At 37.9% G+C, this 24,723-nt stretch overlaps 1 protein-coding gene across 4 annotated transcripts in view; it reads right to left on the reverse strand.

Moving 5' to 3' along the window:
• Nucleotides 1-24,723, reverse strand: part of RNF13 (ring finger protein 13) — a 214,870-nt gene that overhangs the window by 11,386 nt on the left and 178,761 nt on the right. For all 4 annotated transcript variants that reach the window (XM_081234135.1, XM_081234133.1, XM_081234134.1 and 1 more), the window contains one exon: nucleotides 21,957-22,050. In XM_081234135.1, the coding sequence (XP_081090261.1) occupies nucleotides 21,957-22,050 (94 nt within the window). The remainder of the gene's footprint in view (nucleotides 1-21,956; nucleotides 22,051-24,723) is intronic.

A 24,723-nucleotide genomic window follows, 5' to 3' on the forward strand; every position in this document is an offset into this window, starting at 1 on the left:
AGGTCTTTTTCCGTTTTATTTACTGCTGTTTCCCTACCACCTAGAACAGTGCCTAGCACATAGTAAAAGTACTCAGTAAATATTTGTTGAAGTCATGTATGAATAACTACATAAGTTATTCCCAGGAAATCCCGACTTCTGCCTCCAATTGCTAATCAGAGGACCTAATCAGACAGATCTAAGTACAGAAAGCTAATAATGTAGATAAATTCTATATAGATCCTGACTGGCCTCAATCAGTCTGGCCTCAGTCTTCCTACTTCGATGTTGAATATTCTGGCCAACTCTCAGGACAACAGAAGACCATATACAAGAAAGTACTATAAGGAGTATAATGTTTGCACAGTGGCAATATTCGATACTGTGTCTACTGAAAATCAGAAGATATCCAAGAGAAGAAGAGTTCACTGTACCAGGAGATACTGGAGAAGAGTGCTTAGAGAAGAACCAGGATCAAGTCTTAAACTGAATTTAGGAAAACTGAGGAGGAAAAGACACTATTGGGAAAGTAAACGGTTGAAAGACTTTTGCAAAGGGGAAATAAACATGGCAAAATCAAAGTTACGCAAAGCTAGAAATACAGAGCAGTGGAAAGTAAGGATGGATGAGTTTGGTGGAGCCAAATGATGAAAAGCTTTGAATACCAAGATGCAGACTCTGATCCTGGAATAATTGATGTATGAAAACAACATCTTAGAAATTCTTCATCAGGTGCTGAAGGGACCCGGGCCCGTGATGTAGAGGTGAGCCTAGAGACGGTGAAACTGACCTGATGTTTAGCACTCCCAAAAGTCAAGCAATAAACTGATGTTGGCCTGCATGATACAGTGACCACAAGAATGGAAAGAAATGATTAGATCCAATAATCATTTTGAAAGAACAACTCATTGCATTTGGAGACTAGACACTGGTAATAAAAGAGAAGGGTGAATCAAAGATAATGCATGTAACCTTAAGTGATGGCTATTTTCATTTAACAGGAGTTTAAAAACTTTTAAGTGTTTTGCTTGACATTATTAAGATACAACATGTAAAAACTACAGGAGAGGGACTGGGAGCAAATTAACTATATACAAGCTGCTGATTTTTTTTTTTAACTAAGAATTGGTAAGTTAATTCTAAATGTTAAAGAGATGGTTAGTGTTTTGTGACTATATTTTATCCTGAAATAATGTAATTATTACCAAAGACTAATTATAGTCTGAACAATATGTGCAGTTTATTTAGACTACACTGTCAGAATGTGATATCTCTGCAAAGATGGAGTATTGGGCTTCCCTGGTGGCACAGTGGTTGGGAGTCCACCTGCCGATGCAGGGGACACGGGTTCGTGCCCCGGTCCGGGAAGATCCCACATGCCACGGAGCGGCTGGGCCCGTGAGCCATGGCTGCTGAGCCTGCGCGTCCGGAGCCTGTGCTCCGCAACGGGAGAGGCCACGGCAGTGAGAGGCCCACGTACCGCAAAAAAAAAAAAAAAAAAAGATGGAGTACTCTTTCTGGATCACACACTTTACTGTAATACAAGAAATACAGTACAGGTTTCCCCTGCTATCTGAAAGTAGAGTTTTATGAAAACTTTCATAAGCCAAAGTGGCACAAAGAAGCAGTTACCTTAGGACACAGTTTGCTAACAGATGCACATAAGTTGAGATAAAGCACAGATGCTCACAGAGACAGTTCACACTGGCTTGATGCTGAGATGCTGAGTGTAGTTCCAGGGGAAGGGGCTGGGGGTGCCATTCTCAATGCTCGGAGTGCATGCTGCCTTCTACAACAGCTCATTGCAAAACAAAGGCTGAACACTAGTTTTGCTTTTCACCCTTTTTTTATAAAAGCAAAAATCCTCTTTGGATTTCTTTCAGTTAGCAAAAGCAAGTACTAACATAGGTCTTTCAAAGAAGCAAAGTGGCATTAAGCAAACTTTCAAAAAGCGGGGGATACCTGTTTTGTGATGGAAAGTCATACTTTCTATGGAAATATATATAAATTACACTTGCCCTATCTCCACTGGATTGGAAATTCCTTGAGAATGAGGGTCACATTTCTTTGTAAGTTTTCTAAAATGTCCATTACAATAACAGATACATATTGACATTTACTTGGCAAATACCATGAACTATACTAAGGCAGAGCTTAGAGGAAGAACTGGGACTTCAAGGTTAACAAAGCAGGGAAAGGAATTAAAACTCCAAAAAAGTGGGCTTCCCAGGTGGCACAGTGGTTGGGAGTCTGCCTGCCGATGCAGGGGACACGGGTTCGTGCCCCGGTCCGAGAAGATCCCACGTGCCGTGGAGCGGCTGGGCCCGTGAGCCACGGCCACCGAGCCTGCGCGTCCGAAGCCTGTGCTCTGCAGCGGGAGAGGCCACAGCAGTGAGAGGCCCGCGTACCACACACACACACAAAAACTCCAAAAAAGCTACACAGAAGTATGTGGGTGGAGGCACAGGAGGCAGTTCCTCAGGCTAGAATGGAAGATGCAAGGAAGCGAACAGAAGGTGAGGCTGGGGGTGGAAGCAGAGGTCAGACCATGAGGTCCCTAGGCCGTGCTGAAGTGTAAGTCTGACTTTATTCTTACATATAAATGAGGCTCAGAATAAACCACAGAAGTTCTCTTACTGTATATAATTATGGACAGTAAGCTGCTATCTCTAAGGCCAAGCACAATGGCTGGTCAAATACATGTTGACGAAATGCGAAAAGGAAAAGCAGTTCTGGACATACTGAATTTGAAGACTGTGTATCCAGGCAGAGATGTCTATTAGTTAACTGGATATGTGGAACTGGAGCTTAGGAGAAAGGTCTAGGCGGGAGATAAAGTATGCAAGCTGCCAGGAAATAGCTCACTAGGAAAAGGCAAGGGCTAAGGAGACAATAACCTGAGATAAAACCCATAGATCTGTGCCTGACACACAGAAAGCGCTCAGACGTGTGCTATCATTTTAAGCCAGCAGTGACCCGAAGGGTAAACGGCAGCAAAGGAGATTCCTACTTCACAGAAGAAGAGGACTGAGAAGACCGGTGACTGACTGTCGCAGTGCTCCTGAGTGCCTACCCTACCCACAGGCATCCAGGGCTGGGAACACGGCGCAGAAGAAGAGGGGTTACTGAGGGCGGTGGGTTGCACGTGTCAGTTCCAGGGAGGCAGAAAGCAGAAAAAAGCTGAGACTGTCTGAACCACAAAAAAGTTGAGACTATCTGAACCACAACATACCTTTTTTTTTTTGAGGGCAGAGACTGTAACCTAACTTTATAAAATAATTCTTTATTGCTTCTTTCAGAGCGTAGCCACCATGAAACCGTTTAATAAACATTTCTAAATTAGTAAAATAAGCCTTAGAAGATGATCAGCCTATGAAAATTTGCTAATATAATACCATTTGGGAGAAAACATCTTAAATAAAAAGTCATACAATAGGTCATGGATAAAGAAGCCAAATGAAGCAATACATGTGAAAACATTTCCCATAACACGGAGTATTAAAAATATATAATTTTACAGTTAGAAAAAGTATAATTCAGAGTAACTGTAAGAAATAATCCAGTAGGACACAAAGGAGACACTTATGTAACAACTTCAGATTTCTTTTTCTTCAGAAGTTAAGGCATGCTGAACATCTAAGCTGGCCAGTGAAATTGCATAGATTTTATGGCTAGCATGAGACTAAACTTGCTTAGTTTGGGTCCAAAATAATTTGTATTTGAAAAGACATGATTTTGCATTACTTTCTTCTCATATCTTAGTGAGGTACTTTCAGCAGGTATTATCAGAGAGGTAGGTTAAGTGCTCAAGTCACACATTTAATCACTAATAGAACCAGGTCTTTTGGTTCCATATCCTGTATTCTTTCCACTGTATCATTTTGCTGATCCTCTAAAAGTTAACTGCTAACTTCCTCACTGCTGTGGGCTTCATAAGAACTACTTACATTACTTACATAAACCCACCCCTCCAACTAGTACAGCTTTGATACGAATTGCTGAAGTTTACCTGGAGTAGAAGGAAGCCTAGGAACCAGCTATAGGAAAGGAAATGACTTGTGATTCTAGTGGAGCTTTAAAGCTGTCTATAATTCCTAAAATGGAATGATTTCTACCGGGAGAAGAGGTAAAATAATTAACATTCCTCACTGACTTCTACTGGATTTCCCTTTGGACATAAGATCCAGTGAGAGTAGGTAGTTTCTTTCTTTATTTTTTTTAAGTTAGAAAAGTTTCAAACATACACAAAAGTATAATGATATATACCATTATACCACCTCGTGTACCATCACTGAGTTTCAACAGTTTTCAATATTCTACTATCTTTGTTAGATCTGATAACTTCCTCTGCTTTTTCCCCTGAAGTATCAATACTTAAAGCAAATTCTGAGACATATCATTTTACCAACACATACTTTAGTATATATCTCTAAAAGATAAGGATTTTTAGAATTTGTAATCACAATACTATTACACACCTAACAAAATGAACAGTAATTTCTTAATATCATCCAATATCCAAGGCATATTCAAATGTCCTCAGTTGTCTTAAAACTGTCCTTTTGCAGATAATTTATTCAAACTAGGATCCAAACAGGGTCCAAACATTGCATCTGGCTGATGACTTGTAAGTCTCTTTTAATCTAAAACTGCCCTGCCCTCTTTGTACACCTTATTTGTTAAAGAAATGGATCATCTGTCCTGTAAATGTGTCTGCATTTGGGATTTGGGTGATTGCATAGCAGATTGTTAAGATGGCTACAGCACTACATCAATCATTCTGTGTTCACACCAAAAATTCTACTGGCTCAATGACACCCTGAAGCAAATGAGAAAAAAAGCAACACTTCCTCAAGGTACTTTATTGCTCTTTGCCCCCCAAATAATTGTTATCACAAATATAAAAATCTCTGATAACGAAGAATGAATGAAAACCTCCCAGAGTTGTGCAATGTACAACCTGTACAATCGTACGTTGCAGCCTGGATTGAGAGTTCTTGGTGAGATAACTTCCCACAAGTAAGAAAAAGTGGGTGGGATTTCTTTTGGATAAACTGGATTATTTCAGTCTTTACCCTTGAAAGGCATAGAGAACATCAGTTTTCAACACTATCATTATCCTTTGACAGTGATGAACTTGACAGGCTTTTCATACTTTCAAACTGTGTAGTGCCAAGCATCTGGACTAAGAAAGAAAATTCAAGGTTAAGGCTTTTGGCAAAGGATTAACTTTTTAAAAAAATTTAAATGGTCTCCAAAATGCTATGTTCATGTGGAAACCATCTTGATTTTCTCCTTTTCATAATTATGACAAAATAGTTTGACTTTTTCACAGACAATAACAACTATCAAAATGTGTTTAGTCTGCCACTTCTAAAAAATTCATCCAGTGATCGGTTCTAAATTTCTCATAATCTGGCTTACAATGAAATGATCACAGGTATGCTGAGAACAAAGTTTTACACTGTCAGATGTTTTGTGCAAATTGAAAACTACTGTCAGGGGATACAAAAGAGGGCATATTAGCCAAGGTTTGGAACTCTACCAGCTGCTGGAAAGTTTAATATTTTTAGAACTAGGATAACTGAATTTAAATGGTTTGTGACTTAATTATAATTTGGAGCAAGTAGCAAATATCTGAATTCCTACTAAGTAAGTGCCATGCTAGGTAATGAATGTTTCTTAAAAGTTAAAAAATAATACAACCTATGCAAAGAAAAATATCTTCAAGATGTAGACTAATAACAAATAATTTAAAAATGTGAGACCCAACTCATTTATGTATTAGGAATTCACAAAAAGATGCATTAAGTCAAAATGTTTTCTAAACTACTAATTCAATAGTTAAAGAAACCAGTGTGAGGTCTTTTGTTAAAACTTGGAATGACAGTTCCTTTTTGACTTATGCTCACTACTGCATCCCCAATGTTTAGGTAGAACAGTGTGTCCAGAGCACAGCAAGTGCCCAGTATATATTTACTGAATGCATGAATAGATATTTAAATCTGGAATTTACCATACAAGTTAAGGTATGAGTTACTTAAGGGCAGTATTTCTTTAAATACTTAAAAGGATTAATACTTTTATACTTAAAAGTATTTCTTAAAAGCAGCTTTATATATCAAAAATAATATTAACAAATAATTTTGTTGGCACTAAGCTAAATGAAGACCTCATGAAAGACAGGCAGATCTCATCAGGCCTAAACCTTTCTAAGAATACTGGACTGACCTGGAAATGTGTAAAGTAACAGGAATTCTCATTTACCTCTTGTAGGATGGCAAAATGGTATAAACACTTTGGAGATTAACTTGACACTATGCAGTAAATTTGATGATATACATACTCTGTGACTCAGGTGTTTCACTCCTAGGTAAATAAATGATCTGGAAAAACACCTACAACCAAGGTGGTATAAAGCAGAAGAAGTAGTAGAACTAGAAGAGCAAAGGGGAGACTTCCAGTTTCTGGTGCGGCGCATAAGGATCTTGGAAAAAGCTCACAGCAAGGAAAAAGCTAAAAAAAAATGAAAATCAACAACTCTTTTTAGACCTATTGAAGGACTAAGGTCACAGAGAAAACTGCCTCCCCCCAAACTGGACAGACAGATTAGCAGATATAGAGAATCACAACCTACTAGAGCAGAAGCCCAGGAGCAAAAGACCGTGGAAAACAGCACCAGGTAGAAAATCATAAACTGTAACTGATAAATTGCTGGAGGCTCCGTGCAGATGAGTTTGAGAGTTTAAAACTCTAGGGGAAGTTTTCTGGTCTCGCGCATAAGAAGCAGAAGTCGTGATTCTGCCATAACAAGTAAAAAACTGAGCAAACTGAAAAATCAATAATTCTTCTTAGATCCATCAGAGAAATGAACTCACTGGGCAAACTACTGCCCCCCACACTGGAGATACAGACAGATACAGAGAATCACAACTTATCAGAGCAGAAACCCCTGAGCAGAAACTTCCACAGGAACCAGTACCAGGGTAGGAAAAACTGAACAGTAATTGATGAACTGCTAGAGGCTCAGTGTGTACAAGTTTAAAACTCCAGCGGAGGGCTTCCCTGGTGGCGCAGTGGTTGAGGGTCCACCTGCCGATGCAGGGGACACAGGTTCGTGCCCCGGTCCGGGAGGATCCCACATGCCGCGGAGCGGCTGGGCCCGTGAGCCGTGGCCACTGAGCCTGCGCGTCCGGAGCCTGTGCTCCGCAACGGGAGAGGCCACAACAGTGAGAGGCCCGCGTACCGCAAAAAAAAATTAAAAAAAATAAATAAATAAAACTCCAGCGGAGCCTGAACATGTTTTGTGAGTTGTATCTTGTGGTGCTCCACCAGGTTCTCACAGTGAATGGTGGAGAAAAATCCCCTTGGGCTTCTGGAAGGGGAGGGGAAAAGCAGCCACCTTAAACTATGCCAGGGCATTCCGTTCTTAACAAGCCTGCCCTCAAGGATAAACTATCGTAAGCTATTAGGGTTTTTACCAGAGTCTAACCAACATGGAGGAAGGGAAAAACCCAACTCCAACCTCTCCAGCCATCAGGTCACACTAAAGGCTGGGAAAAAACCGAAAGGCCCTTGTGAAGTTCACAGCCCAAAGCCGACAGGCTCACAAAAAGACTGAGACCTACTCATAGGATTATAGAATGCGTCCTGTCCCCCACATCTCACCACCACACCACCAACGGCCTACTTAATGGAATTCCTTTCACTCAGAATATCATGTCCCACTTTTCCAACAAAAAATTACAAGGGATACTAAAAGGCAAAAAACACAGTTTGAAGAGAAAGAGCAAGCATCAGAACCAACCTCAGATTTGGCAGGGAGGTCAGGATTATCAGGTCATAAATTTAAAACAACTCTGATTAATACGATAAGGACTCAAATGAATGAAGCAGACAATATGCAAGAACAGATGTAGGTAATGTAAACAGAGAGATGGAAAATCTAAGAAAGAATTAAAAAGAAATGCTACAGATCAAAAACATAAACAGAAATGAAACATGCCTTTCATGGGCTCATCAGTAGACTGGACACAGCTGAGTAAAGAATCGCTGAGCTTGAAGGTATGTCAATAGAAACCTCCAAAACTGAAAAGCAAAAGAGTGGAACAGAACAAAACCCAATACACCCAAGAACTGTAGAACAACAAAAAAGAAAGGTGTAGCATGTGTGTAATGGGAATACCAGAAGGAGAAGAAAGAGAGAAGGGAACAGAAGCAATATTTGAAGAAATGATTGAGAATTTCCCCCTGTTAATGTAGGACAACCCCCCCACAAAGCCAGGAAGATGAGAGAGCACCAAGCAGGAAAATGCCAAAAAACACGAAACCTAAGCATATCATATTTAAACTGTAGAAAATCAAAGATTAAAAAAAATTATCTTGAAAGAAGCCAGAAGGAAAAAAACACCTTACCTTTACAGGAACAAAGGTAAGAATTACACCTGACTCTCCTCAGAAACCAGACAAGCAAGAAGAGAGTGAAGTAAAATATTTAATGTGGGGCTTCCCTGGTGGCGCAGTGGTTGAGAGTCCGCCTGCCGATGCAGGGCACACGGGTTCGTGCCCCGGTCCGGGACGATCCCACATGCTGCTGAACGGCTAGGCCTGTGAGCCATGGCCGCTGAGCCGGCGTGTCTGTAGCCTGTGCTCCGTAACAGGAGAGGCCACAACAGTGAGAGGCACGCGCGCGCGCACACACACACACACACACACACACACACACACACACACACACTTTAATGTATTAAGGGGAAAAAAACCCCACCAACCTAGAATCCTGTACCCTGCAAAATTATCCTTCAGAAGTGAAGGAGAGGAGTGATGTCAGCAAGATGGCAGAACAGGAAGCCTGCCCTGGGTCCGCCTGCCACCATGGAGACTTAACATTAACAAACAGACCAAATGCCTCTCTGAGAAATCCAGAAAACAGTTAAAAGCCTCCTGCAACAAAGGCAAGGGTGAAGCCAACAACATCAAAGCCCGCTAAGAAAATTCATTACATTGTCCACTCTCTTGCACCAGAACCTCTCTCCCCTGGGAGGAAACCCCCAACTCCTGTGTTCTACCTGGTAAGGGAAAGGTATAGAATGTATGCCCAATGTCAGAATTTTAGAAGGGCTGCCCAAGGGAGCAGTTTCTGTCTTGATGTATCCAAGTACTGACAAGAATGGGTTGCCAGACTGGGGATCTCTGAGAACAAAGATGATAAACTATGCACTAGGGTCCGCAGTACCACAGACACACACTAGATAGAAGCTCCAGGATCACAATTTACTACAGCTCCAGAGAGGCTGCAGTCTTACATGCAGACACCGGGGGAGTTCCTGAGTAGACCCTATCCTCACTTGAAGGCTGAACTATAAGGCTACCACAATCACAATATGGAATTGGTGAAAAACACACAGATAAATGGGTCAGAATAAAAAGCCCAGAAATAGAGCCACAAAAATATAGTCAACTGCTCTTTGACAGCAGAGCAGGAGAGAAAGGATAATGTTTTTAAAAATGGTGCCAGAAAAAGGAGCCATACCAAAACATTCATCTAGATAAAAGAGAACTTTATCAGGGACTCCCCTGGTGGTGCAGTGGTTAAGAATCCACCTGCCAATGCAGGGGACACACAGGCTCGATCCCTGGTCCAGGAAGATGGACCACATGCCATGGGACAACTAAGCCCGTGCGCCACAACTACTGAGCCTGAGCTCTAGAGCCCACGAGCCACAACTACTGAGCCCATGTGCCACAACTACTGAAGCCGCATGCCACAACTACTGAAGCCCGTGCACCTAGAGCCCATGCTCTGCAACAAGAGAAGCCATGGTAATGAGAAGTCCGTGCACCACAGCAAAGAGTAGCCCCCACTCACCGCAACTAAAGAAAGCCTGCACGCAGCAACAAAGACCCAACACAGCCAAAAAAAATAAACAAAATTTTTAAAATTCACCTTTAAAAAAAAGAGAGAGAACTTTATCATTGTGATAAATGGCATTTTTTCATTTTTCTGATACTGAATATAGTTTCCTATGTTATACAGTAAATCCTTGTTGCTTATCTATTTTACGTACCGTAGTTTGTATCCAATAATCCCATACTCCTAATTCCCTCCCTTTGGTAACCCGAAGTATGCTTTTTATGTCTGTGACTCTGTTTTGTATATAGATTCATTTGTATTATTTTTTAGATTCTACATATAAGTGATATCATATGGTATTTGTCTTTCTCTGCCTTACTTCACTTAGTATGATATTCTCTAGGTCCATCCATGTTGCTGCAAATGGCAATAGTTCATTGTTTTTTCATGGCTGAGTAATATTCCATTGTATACATACACATCTTCTTTATCCATTCATCTGCTGAAGGACACTTAAGTTACTTCCATATCTTGGATATTGTAAATAGTGCTGCTATGAACACGGAGGTACATGTACCTTTTTGAATTTGAGTCTTCATCTTTTCTAGATATATGCCCAGGAGTGGGATTGCTGGATCATATGGTAGCTCTATTTTTAGTTTTTTAAGGAATCTCCATACTGTTTTCCATAGTGGTTGTACCAATTTACCTTCCCACCAACAGTGTAGGAGGGTTCCTTTTTCTCCCCTGCCAGCATTTATTATTTGTAGACTTTTTGATGATAGCCATTCTGACTGGTGTGAGGTGGTACCTCATTGTAGTTTTGATTTGCATTTCTCTAATAATCAGCGATGTTGAGCAACTTTTCATGTGCCTGTTGGTCATCTGTTATACCTTCTTTGGAGAAATGTCTATTTAGGTCTTCTGCCCATTTTTTCATTGGATAAATGGCATTTTTGAAAATCATACAACTAACATCATACTCAATGGTGAAAAACTGAAAGCTTTCCTCCTAAGATCTGGAACAAGATAAGGGTGCATGATTTCACCACTGCTATTCAACACTGTACTGGAGGTTCTACCCAAAGCAATTCACAACGAAAGGAAATAAAAGGAATCCAAAATTGTAAAGGAAAAAGTAAAACTATGTATATTCGCAGATGACATGATCCTATGTATAGAAAATCGCAATGAATCCACAAGAAACCTACTAGAGCTAATAAATTCAGCTAAGTTGCAGGTTACAAAATCAACATATCAGTTGGGTTTCTATACACCAGCAATATACAATCCAAAAAGAAAATTAAGAAATTAATTCCATTTGCAATAGCATCTAAAAGAATAAAATACGTAGGAAAAAAGTCTAATAACAAAGGACGTGATAAGACTTATATACTGAAAACTGTAAGACATTGATGGAAGACACTAAAGAAGACCTAAATAAATAGAAAGACATCCCATTTTCATGGATTGGAAGATGTAATATTGTTAACAATCCTACCCTAAGCAATCTACAAGTTCAACACAATCCCTGTCAAAATTCCTACAGCCTTTTTTGCAGAAATGGAAAACTCAAACCTCAAATTCAGATGGAATTCGCAAGGGATCCTAAATAGCCAAAACAATCTTGGAAAATAAAGAACAAAGTTGGAAAACGCATACTTCCCAATTTCAAAATGTAGTGCAGATCCAGAGTAATCAAAACAGTGTGGTACTGGCATAAGGACAGACATAGAGATCAATGGAACAGATTTGAGAGTCTAGAAATAAACCCATTCAACTATGGCCAATATTTCTGACAAGGGTAAAAGACCATTCAATGAAGAAAGAATAGTCATTTCAACAAATGGTGCTCGGACAATTGCATTTCCACATGCAAAAGAATAAAGTTGGAGCCCCACCTCACACTATATATAAAAATTAACTCAAAACTGATCAAGGACCTAGTATGGGCTAAAACCATAAAACTCTTAAAAGAAAACATAGGGGTAAATCTTCATGAGCTTGGAATTGGCAATGTATTCTTTTTATATATATATACAGCAGGTTCTTATTAGTTATCTATTTTATGGCAATGTCTTTTTTTTTAAAACAGATCTTTATTGGAGTATAATTGCTTCACAATACTGTGTTAGTTTCTGTTGCACAACAAAGCGAATCAGCCATATGCAAACACATGTCCCCATATCCCCTCCCTCTTGAGCCTCCTTCCCACCCTCCCTATCCCACCCCTCTAGGTCCTCGCAAAGCACTGAGGCAATCTCCCTGTGCTATGCTGCTGCTTCCCACCAGCCAACTATTTTACATTCGGTCGTGTATATATGTCGATGCTACTCTCACTTTGCCCCAGCTTTCCCCTCCCACCCCGTGTCAGGTCCATTTTCTATGTCTATCTCTTTATTCCTGCCCTGCAACTAGGTTCATCAGTACCACGTTTTTTGGGGTTTTTTTAGATTCCATGTATATGTGTTAGCATACGGTATTTGTTTTCTCTTTCTGACTTACTTCACTCTATATGACAGACTCTAGGTCCATCCACCTCACTACAAATAACTCAATTTCGTTTCTTTTTATGGCTGAGTAATATTCCATTGTATATATGTGCCACATCTTATTTATCCATTCATCTGTCGATGGACACTTAGGTTGCTTCCATGTCCTGGCTACTGTAAATAGTGCTGCAGTGAACATTGTGGTACATAACTCTTTTTGAATTATGGTTTTCTCATGGTATATGACCAGTAGTGGGATTGCTGGGTCATAAGGTAGTTCTATTTTTAGTTTTTTAAGGAACCTCCATACTGTTTTCCACTGTTCACAGACATTGCACTGTTTTACATTCCCAGCAACAATGCACAAGGGTTCTTATTCTTCCACATCATTGTCAATGTTCTTTGAAGCACAAAACCTTTTAATTATGATGAAGTCCAAATTCTCTATTCTTTTTTTGTTCATGCTCTTGGTGTCATAATTAAGAATACACTGTGGAACAGTATGGCAGTTTCTCAAAAACTTAAATACAGAATTGCCATACGATCCAGCAATACCTCTCTTAGGTACTTACTCAAAAACTGAATGCAGGAACTCAAATATACTTTTACACCAATTTTTCAGTGTTATTCACAATGGCCAAAAGGTGGAAGTAACTCAAGTGTCCCTCAGCAGATAAATGGATATACAAAATGTGGTAAATTCATACAATGGAATATTATTCAGTCATAAAAAGCAATGAAGTTCTGATACATGCTACAACATGGGTAATCCTTGAAAACATTATGCTAAATGATATCAACTAGACACAAAAGGACAAATACTGTATGATTCCACTTACAAGAAATATCTAGAATAGGCAAATTTGTAGTGACAGAAAGTAGACTAGAGGTTATCAGAGACTGGGGGGAGGTGGGAATAGGAAGTAATTGTTTCAGAGGTACAGAGCTTCCAGAATGATGAAAAAGCTTTAGAAACAGATAGTGGTGGTATCTGCAAAAACACTGTGAATGTAATTAATACCATTGAATTGTACCCTTAAGATGGTTAAAATGACAAATTTTATGTTATATACATACTTTACCAGAATAAAAATAAATATTAAAAAAAAGAATCTGGGGCTTCCCTGGTGGCACAGTGGTTGAGAATCTGCCTGCTAATGCAGGGGACACAGGTTCGAGCCCTGGTCTAGGAAGATCCCACATGCCGCGGAGCAACTAAGCCCGTGAGCCACAGCTACTGAGCCTGCGCATCTGGAGCCTGTGCTCCACAACAAGAGAGGCCGCGACAGTGAGAGGCCTGCGCACCGCGATGAAGAGTGGCCCCCGCTCCCCGCAACTAGAGAAAGCCCTCGCACAGAAACGAAGACCCAATACAGCCAAAAATAAAAAAATAAATAAATTTATAAAAAAAAAAAAAAAAAAAAAAAAAAAAAAAGAATCTGGACATAGATGTTACACCATTCCCAAAAATTAACTCAAAATGGATCACAGACCTAAACGGAAAAGGCAAAACTCTAAAACTTCTAGAAGATAACACAGAAAATCTAGGTGACCTTGAATTTGAACAATGAGTTTTTAGGTACAACACCAGAAGAATGAACCATGAAAGAAAAAAGCCGATAGGAAGGACTTCATTAAAATTAAAAACTTCTTCTTTGAGAAAGACATTGTTAGAGAATGAAAAAACAAGCCACACACTGGGAAAAAAATGTTTGCAAAATACATATCAGAGGGCTTCCCTGGTGGCGCAGTGATTGAGAGTCTGCCTGCCGATGCAGGGGACATGGGTTCGTGCCCTGGTCCGGGAGCGGCTGGGCCCATGAGCCATGGCCACTGAGCCTGCGCGTCTGGAGCCTGTGCTCCACAACGGGAGAGGCCACAACAGTGAGAGGCCCGTACCGCAAAAACAAACAAACAAAAAAAAATATCAGATAAAGGCTTGGTATCCAAAATATACAAAGAATTCTTAAAACTCAGATAAGAAAACAACCTGTCTTAGTCCATCTGGGCTGCCATAACAGATACCATAGACTGGGTGGTTTAAACAACAAACATTTACTCCCCACAGTTCTGAAGGCTGGGAAATCCAAGATTAAGGGGTTGGCCAATTTGGTTCCTGGTAATCTCTCACTTCCTGATTTGCAGATGTCTGCCTTCTTGCTGTATCCTCACACGAGAGAGAGATCATCTCTCTTGTGTCTCTTCAAGTACGAAGGCACTTAATCCCATGCGTGAGGGCCTCATCCTCATGACCTAATCACTTCCCAAAGGCCCTACCTCCAAATATCATCACACTGGGGATTATGGCTCTAACATATGAATCTTGGAGGAATACAAACATTCAGTCAAGTGTACAACCCAATTAAAACGTGAGTAAAAGATCTCATCAAAGAAGATATACAGATGGCAAATACAAATAAGCATATAAAAAGCTACACAACATTATATGTATGAGATACCACTACACACCTACTAGGATGGCTACAATACAAAACACTGACCACACCAAACGCCGGGGAGGATGTGCAGCAACAGAACTCTCAGTTATTTCTGGTGGGAAAGCAAAATGGTACAGCTACTTAGGAAGACAGTTTAGCGCTTTCTTACAAAGCCACACAGTGTCTTACCTCATCATCCAGCTATCATGCTCCTTGTTGTTTACCCAAATGTGTTGAAAACTTATGTCCACACAAAATCACGTACACAAAAGTTTACTGCAGCTTGATTCTTAACAGCCAAAACCTGGAAGCAACTAAGATGTTCTTCAATAGACAATATGGATAAACATACTTTGGTACAGACATACAATGGAGTATTATTCAGCAACAAAAAGAAATAACCTATCAAGCTACAAAAAGTCATGGAGGAACCTTAAATGCATATTTGCTATTCCAACTATATGACAGTCTGCAACAGGTAAAACTATAGAGACAGTAAAAGATCAGTGGTTGCCAGTGGTTTGTGGGAAGGAAAGAGAAAGGGATGAATAGATGGAGCACAGGGGATTTTTAGAGCAGTGAAACTATTCTATATGATATGGCAGATACATGACATTACACATTTGTCAAAATGCATAGAATTGTACAATGCAAAGAGTGAACTCTAATGCAAACTATGTACTTTAGTTAATAATATTTCAATATTTATTCATCATTTGTAACAAACGTACCACACAAATGAAAGATGATAATATTAGGAGTATTTTAAGAGGGGAGGGGCATATAAGAGCTCTCTATACTTTCTGCTCAATTTTTCTGTAAACCTAAAACTGCTCTAAAAATAAAATCTGTTAAAAAACAAAAATGTTTTTTAACAAAAGGCAGGGGCACTGTGTTATTCTAAATGTCAATGTCTCAAAAGGCAAAGGCTAAATAAAAAGTCCAGATTAAAGAAACCCAAAGAAATATGATAACTACATGCAATAAGTGATACTAGATTGGATACTATACTGGAAGAAAAATTATTATAAAGGAACCTATTGGAACAAATGACAAAACTAGAAAAAGGAATGAATTAGATTAAAATCGTCCATCAACAAATTTCCTGAAGTTGGTGACTTAAATGCAGTACCACAAAAGAATCTCCTTATTCTTAAGAAACACACATGAAAATATTTAGACATAAAGGATCATGATGCATATAACTTATTCTCAAATTATTTAGATGAAAAATTTTATATACATACATACATAAAGAAGGGGAGCAAAAATGATAAAGCAATAGGTTGCCTCCAAAAACTCATGTCCACTTGGAACCTGTGAATGTACCTTATTTGGATATAGGTTCCTTCCAGATGTAATCAAGTTAAGATGAGGTTACAATGGATTTGGGTGTTCTTATAAGAAACGGAAATTCAGACACACATACACACACAGGGAAAAAAGCCATGTGAAGATGGAGGCAGAGATTGGAGTCATGCTGCCACAAGTCAAGGAAAGCCAAGGATTGCCAGCAACCACCAGAAACGAGGAAGACCCCTTCCCTAGATTAGGAACAAAACAACCCTGCCAACACCTTGAGTTTGGAATTCTAGCTTCTAGCAATATGAGAAAATAAATTTCTATTGTTTTAAACCACCTAGTTGGTGGTACTTTGTTATAGCAATCCTATGGAAGCTAATATAGTAAGTAATAGGTAAATCTGGGTAAAGGGTAATTGGGTGTTTTTGGACAATTCATGCAAGGTTTTTTTGTCCTCTTAACAGACTCTTTCTCAGAACAAAAGTTTTTTAACTTTGAAGCAAAGTTTTTCTAAGTTTGAAATTATTTCCCAAAAGGTTAAAGACAAATACAACCAAGGACTTGAACAGACATTTCTACAAAGAAGATAGACAAATGGCCAATAAGCACATGAAAACATGGTTAACATCACTAATCATTAGGGAGATTCAAAGCAAAACCACAATGAGATACCATGTCACATCCATTAGGGGATGACTATTATAAAAAAAAACCAGAAAATGACAGTGTTGGCAAGGATGTAGAAAAACTGGAACTCTGTGCAGTGCTGGTGGGAATGTAAAATGATGCAGCCACTATGGAAAATGGTATGGTGTTCCTCAAAAAATTAAACAGAGAATTACCATTTAATCCAGCAATTCCACTTCTGGATATATACCCCAAAGAACTGAAAGCAGAGACTCAGACAGATATTTGTACCTCTATGTTTATAGCAGCATTATTCACAATAGCACCCAGGTATCTAGCAACACATGAATGGATAAACAGTATGTGGTATATACACAGAATATTATGAATATTACTCAGCCTTAAGGAAAGAAATTCTGACACATACTACAACATGGATAAACCTTGAGGACACGATGCTAAGTGAAATAAGCCAATCACTTATTATTTTACTGATATGACGTACCTATAAAAGTCAAATTCATAGAGATAGAAAGCAGAATGATAGCTGCCATGGGCTGGTGGGAGGGGAAAATGGAGAGTTATTGTTTACTGGGTGCAGAGTTTCAGTCTGGGAGGGTGGATGGTGGTGATGACTGCACAGCAATATGAATATAGTTAATGCCACTGAACTTTACACTTAAAAATGGTTACAGTAGTAACTTTTACGTTATGTCTAATTTACTACAACAAAAACAATAGTTGTATGTATATGTTTAGAGGTAGGGTGGCCTTGACAAGCTGATTTTAAATTTACATGGAAATTCAATGTGTCAAAAATAACTAAAAATTGTTGAAGAAGAGCAAGGTGGGAGGACTAACTTGATCAGATATCAAGACTTACCATAAACCTACAGTAACTGAGATAGTGTGGTATTGGTATAAGGACAAACAATAAGACCAACAGAAGTCCAGAAACAAACTCACACACATGGACACTTGATTGTGTCAGAGGTGACCAACACTGTGAACAGTGTATTTTTAATACTTAGCCCTGGGACAACTGGATATCCTTATACAAAATATCAAATTGGAAATAACTTAAATTGGGCCCCCATTTTACATAATCAATTTAGGTAGACTAAATACCCAAACATGAAAGGCAAAACTATAAAGCTTTCAGAAGATAATATAATATCTGTGTGACCTTAGAGTACGGAAGAAGTTCTTTTAAAACATGCAAAAACACTTCCATAAAAGAACTTTAGGGGACTTCCCTGGTCGTGCAGTGGTTAAGAATCTGCCTGCCAATGCAGGAGACACAGGTTCGATCGATCCCTGGTCCGGGAAGATCCCACATGCCACAGAGCAACTAAACCCGTGCACCACAACTACTAAGCCTGCACTCTAGACCCCGCGAGCCACAACTACTGAGCCCACGTGCCACAACTAATGAAGCCTGCGCACCTAGATCCCGTGCTCCACAACAAGAGAAGCCACCGCAACGAGAAGCCCACGCATACCAACGAAGACTCGCCCCCGCTTGCCGCACCTAGAGAAAGCCTGCACACAGCAACAAAGGCCCAACACAGCCATAAATAAATAAATAAATAAATAAATAAATATATATATATATATATATATATATATATATATATACATATATATGTTAGAAAAGAACTTTAGTCCTGTGAAAACATAAGTAACAAAGTAGAAGACAGTTAAGACACAAAAAATCAGTGAAGAACTGATTCACCACACACCACAACTCCAGGGTGGGGTTGTGAGAACATCTGAAGAATTCCTCCTACATGTAAAAAGCAGGGGAGGATAACCCAACAGGAAAATGACATGAAAGGTGCTTCACGGAAGTGAAAATCTAACTAGTAAATAAAAATATAAACAGGCACTTAACCTCACTGATGAGGAGGGAAATGTAAATTAAAACCACTATGAGCTATCTTTATAAACCCATTGGATTGGCTAAAATTTAAAGGGCTGTCGGTACAAAATATTGGTACATATGTGGGACAACAGGAACTCCTATACACTGTTGATGGGAATATAAACTGGTACCATCATCACTTTGAAAAAAACTTGGTATTATCCAATAAAATTGAAGACATGTATATCCTAAGCCAGCTAATCTACTTCTAGGTATATACTCTAAAGAAATTCATGCTCATATACACCAGGATATATGTACAAGAATGTTCTTAAAAGTATGGTCTGTAATGGCCCCAAACTGAGGAAACAAAACAGAACATTGAATATCAACTATACTTCAATAAAAAATAAATAAAAAACAAAAAACCCAAATGTCTATTAATAGTAAAATGGATAAATAATATATTTATACAAAGAAATAAAAGTGAATGAACTACATATACATGTAATAAAGTGGGTTAATTTCACCAAAAAAATTGTTAATAAAAGAGGTAAGATCAAAAACGCAATTCAAAAATAGGAAAAATTAAATCATATTGTTTTGGAATCCATACATAGGTGACGAAACTTAAGATAAAGGCAATGAAATGATCATAAGCCAGCATAGTGATTACTTCCAGTGAGGAGGAAAAGGATTACAATCTAGAAGGGGACAGTTTCTGCGATGCTAGTAACGTTCTGTTTCTTGAACTGGATGGTTCCAGAAAAATGTCTTATATACTTTTCTGTATACATGTTATACTTCACATTTTTAAAAAAATGTGAAGGTAGGGTAAGGATAAACACCACTCCAGACAGATGAACATGGCTAGAGAAAAGCACACAGTTGTGCTGATTGGTTCATAACTATGAACCTGAAAGGGAGGTTCAGGCTCCCAGGCAATGCTTTATATTTCCCTAGTCCACCTGCCCATCTACTCTCCCAGAATAACATTTTATACCTTTCTGTTCTTAAACCTCCAAAATCTCCTCCCCCATCCTCAGCTTTCAGTTGATGATTGTGTTTCCTACTTCACTGAGAACAATGGAAGTAAAGAATATTTCCACAGCCTGACCACCATAAACACTACCAGCATTTTGCACCCACATATTCTACTTGCCCTTAGCTCAACTCTCCATGCTCCTATCTACGGCCAATCCACCTATTTGTACACCAGATCCCATGCCTTCTTGCCTTCACAAAGACATTATTACAGCAATTCTCCCATCTATCACCTACGTCATCAATTTCCTTCAGCAATACGCTATTATTTCTTAACGAAACTTCCCCTACCAGCTACTACACTATTTCTTTGCTCCCCTTTGTAGTTAAGTTTCTTGAAAAAGTTATCTATAGTTACTGTTCCTTTCCTTCCATTCTCAAACCCACCACTATCAGGTTTTTGGACGGACCACTCTGTCAAAACTGTACATCACGATAATAACTTCTAATGGTCAATTAGTTCTCATCTTACTTATCTATCAGGAACATGTGACACAAGTTACCTATCACTCCTTGCTCCTTAGAGATCTACATCACTTGGTTTCTGGTAAACCACTCCTTCTGATTTTCCTCTGTATAACTTAGTCACCCCTTCTCCACTGCTGATTCCTCTTCTTCCTTCCTCAATGTTGGGATGCCCCACTATGTCTTTAGTATTCTGTCCATCCATACTCATTCTCTTGGTAATCTCATCCAGTCTTATGATTTAAACACATCTTTTTATATCAATACTTCCAGTTCAGACCCCTCTCTTAAACTCCAGACTCATTTAAATGTCTAGTGAACATGTGAAATTCCACATGTCCAACACTGATTTCCCAAATTTCCTCCCCAAACCTGCTCCACCATCCTTATTTCTATTTAAGGCAATGCCATCCTTCCAGTCACTGAGACCAAAAAATATGGAGTCATCCTGTTTCCTCTCCCCGTAACTAGTCCGTCGATAAATCCAGTACATTCCACCTTACAAATGTATCTAGAATCTAAGATTTCTTCACCCCCTCTACTGTTGCCACTCCAGTCCAAGCCACATGCACCTTTCACTTGGGTTACTGTGACGGCCCCCATCCGGTCTCTGCTTACACCCCAACCTCTGCATCCTATTCTTAACATAGCAGCAAGAAAGGCCCACTCAACTTTTGGTTTAGATCTCATCTTTTCTCTGCTCAAAATCCTACAACGGCTACTTACCTTACTCAGAAGAAAAGCCAACTATGCATGCCCTTTTTTAGCCTAGGACAATATCAACATCATTTTTTTTACTCTTTTTTTCTCCCTGGTTTTAGGAAACATAAAAACTAACATACAAAATGGAGCCTAAAAAAGTGATTCCTAAAGCCAGTCCTCAAATTGGTTTATGAATAACTTCTACTTAATCCACGCTGTATGATGATAGCACACTGCATTTTTATGAATGTCGTTATTTATTTTTTTAACATGTGATTTTCCTATTTATTTGTGGTTATATTTTATATTTTTCATAAAATATGGCTATTATAAATGGTAGGTTTTTTAAACATTTTGTTACTTGGAAAAATAAAAAATTTGCAGAACTAATTTTTTTTTTATTGAAGTATAGTTGACAGAATTAAGTTTTAATGCCTTCTCTATTTCTCCTTTCCACTCTGTGCATTTTCTCTGCTGAATTAAAAAATAGAACATTTTTACTGGTACAGAAATTGAAAATTCTGGGGACTACTGGCCAAAAAGATTTAATAAGCATGTACCTACACTAAAAGCTCACCAAGCATAAGCAGGAGAAACTACATTGGCTAGAGTATTAGACCCATGCCCCTCCCCAGCTCTGTTAGTGGTGGCTGTGAGACGCTAAATTTTTTGCCTTTCTGACCCTCTATTTCCTCATCTATAATGCCCATTATAGTACCCATTTCATAGAAATATGAAAATTAAATGAGATGATACATTTACAATATATTGACACATAATAGCTATCTACTGTGTTTAGTTACCACAACACTATAAACTATGTGTTTAATTACTGCAATGTTAATACAGTGGTGGTGTAGGGTGGGAGAGAGAGTGGGAGCAGACCACGCTGGTGGAGATAAGTATTTTACCTACTAATGTTTAGAACTTCTGGCACACGGGGATAATAAAAAGCATTTTGGTCAGTTTCATTATTGTTTTTAAATTCTCTGAAGACCATGTACGCCCTTCTTGCCTTCACCAGGATAAACCACAGCAAAAGACCATCTTCCACATTCACTCGTTCATTATCAACTGAGTGTCAGGCATAGGGTATGGCAAGGACTCAGAAGGTTGCATTAGAGTATAATCACCATGTCCTATTAAATAAACGAAGGGTTTTTATTTAGAAAATAAAAATATTCACTTACCTTTTTTGAATTTATGTATAGGGAGTTTCTTAAGTTGATCTTTACGAAGTCTGTTTCTTCTAGCTCTATGTCTATCCTGGACAAATTTTGTGATCTAAAAATAAAAGAGAAAAAAAAGGGAGTCAGATATTAAACATGCAAATAGAAAATGACCATTAAAATAACAAATGTCTTTTATGTTTCTAGATAGCTGCTACAAATCAATTTATTTAAACCCTAGTCATGAGACTATTAATTAAAATATCCATGATTAGTTATCATTAGTGATTAGTTAACCCATAAATTATCCTTTGAATTTTTATTCAATGACCTAAATTATCTTTAATTTACTCTGACAAAAACATTATAAATAACATGTAACTATTTGTTGGCAAAAATATAAATGGTAGATTCCAGGTTCAAAGACTCCACTGGATCAAAAATGGGGGGGGGGTGGAATTTCTGTAAGTTACAAACTAATAAAATTTTCAAACATAACATGCACTAAACTGCACTTTCAGTGGTTCTAGCAGCAAAATGGACAGAACTAATACAGAACACCTGTACTATAAATATTCAGAAATATCAGATAAAATATACAAAATATTTTAAAGTATAATTTGCTATCCTTGCAAGAATAAAAAGGAAGTCCATGGGACCAGAACCAAATGCCAAAAACAAAGTCCATAAAAGAAAAATTTGACAAATTTGACTACATCAATGTTAAGGACTTCTCTCCCCAAAAGATACTGTTTAAAGATAAAAGACAGTTCACAGACTGGCAGAAAATATCTGCCAATTGCATATCTCATAAGGGATATCTATCCAGAATACAAAACGAATTCAAAATTCAATAATAAGAAAACAAGCAACCCAAGAGAAAAAAAAGGGCAGAATATCTGAATATACACTTTGCTACTGAATATATACAGATGGCAAATAAGCACTTGAAGAGATGTTCAACATAATGAGTCAAGAGAAAAATGAAAATTCAAATCACAAATACCACTATATACCAATTAAAATGATTAAAATGAAAAAGACTGACTATACCAAGTGTTGGCAGGGAAGTAGAAGAACTGGCACTCTGATACACTACTGAAAGGATTGTAAAATGGTACAACCACTTTGGAAAATAGTTTGGTGGTTTCTTATAAATTTAAACACATATGTACCAAATGACTTAATCATCCCACTCCTATTTATATTTAGCAAATAGAAATGAAAGTGTATATCCATATAACAACTTATATACAAATGTACAAAAAAGTCTATGTCAGCTTTATTTGTAATAGCCAAAAACGAGACACAACCCAAATGTTCATCAGCGGGTACGTGTATAAACAAAACTGTGGTATGGTCATACAGTGGAATACAACTTGGCAATAAAAAGTAATGAATATCAATATATTCAATAACATATATGAATCTCAAAATAATTATTCTGAGAGAAAGAAGGCAGACACAAAAGAGTATGTAATTTATGATTCCCTGTATATAAAGTGGTAGAAAATGCACACTAGTCTACAGTGACCAAAACCAGAGCTGTGGTTGCCCAGCAATGGTGTGGGGGGAGACATGAAGGAAAAATTTGGAAGAGGTGAAAGGGAGTGATTATCACAGAGTATGAGGAAACTTTCTGAGCTGATCTGATATTTTATAATCTTAATTGCGGTAGTAGTTTCTCAGGTATACATATGTATGTCAAAACTTACCAAACTATACAATTTAAATGAGCAGTTTATTAATATATTAATCAGTAGATGTTTATTTTAAAAATTTAATAGTAACCACTAGAAAAATACAATATAAGCTTTCAAACTAGTAGGAAAAAGGGAGAAAGGGAGAGAAAAGAGAAAAAAAGTTGAGTAATCCAAATCTGTATAATAGAAAAAAAAATAGAATAAAAAGTAAACAATAGAAATTAGTCCAAATCACAAAAATGCAAATGGAGTAATAAATTCACCAGTTTTTTTTAAAAGCGTATATCATATTGGATAAAGAAAAAATTCCAACCATTCACAACACACAAGATCAAAATTTAATGACACATTAAGACAAAAGTAAAGGTAAAAAATACAGGGATAGATAAAATTATATCATGACAATACTAAGTAAAAGTTGGCATATAAAGTAAAACAGGATATAAGACAAAAATCATCATTAGGAAATAGTTATCACAATGATAAAAAGGACACTTCACCTAAAAAATGACAAAATTATAGGAGAAATACACAAATTCACAAGCTCAGTAATTTCTAGATCAATCAGACCAAAAAAAAAAAAAAAGTAAAGACCACAGACCTATGATGCCCAATATGGTAGCCATTATATACATGTAGCTACTGAGCACTTGAAATGCAGCTGGTCTCAATTGAGATTTGCTGTAAAAGTATAAAATACACACCAGTTTGCAAAGACTTAGTACAAAAAGAATGTAAAACATATTTTATAATTATTTATATTAACTGAATGTTGAAATACATTTTAGATTTATTAAGTTAAATAAATACAGTATTTAAGTTAATCTCACCAAAATATTTCCTTTTACCTTTTTTAATTTGGCTACCAGAAAACTTTAAATTACAATAAATGTGGCTCACAACATCGTTCTATTGCATAGCACTGCTTTAGAATACAGACGAGTGCAAAAAACCATGGACAATTGCAATGACTGAACAGTTCTGTAATACTAAAAACCATATCATTTAAATGGGTCAATTTTATATTATGGGAATTATATCTCAATAAAACTGTCTTTAAATAATACAAAAGAAAGAAAGAAAAA

Source organism: Mesoplodon bidens (assembly GCF_964165515.1).
Source record: "Mesoplodon bidens genome assembly, chromosome: 5".
NCBI lineage: Eukaryota > Metazoa > Chordata > Mammalia > Artiodactyla > Ziphiidae > Mesoplodon > Mesoplodon bidens.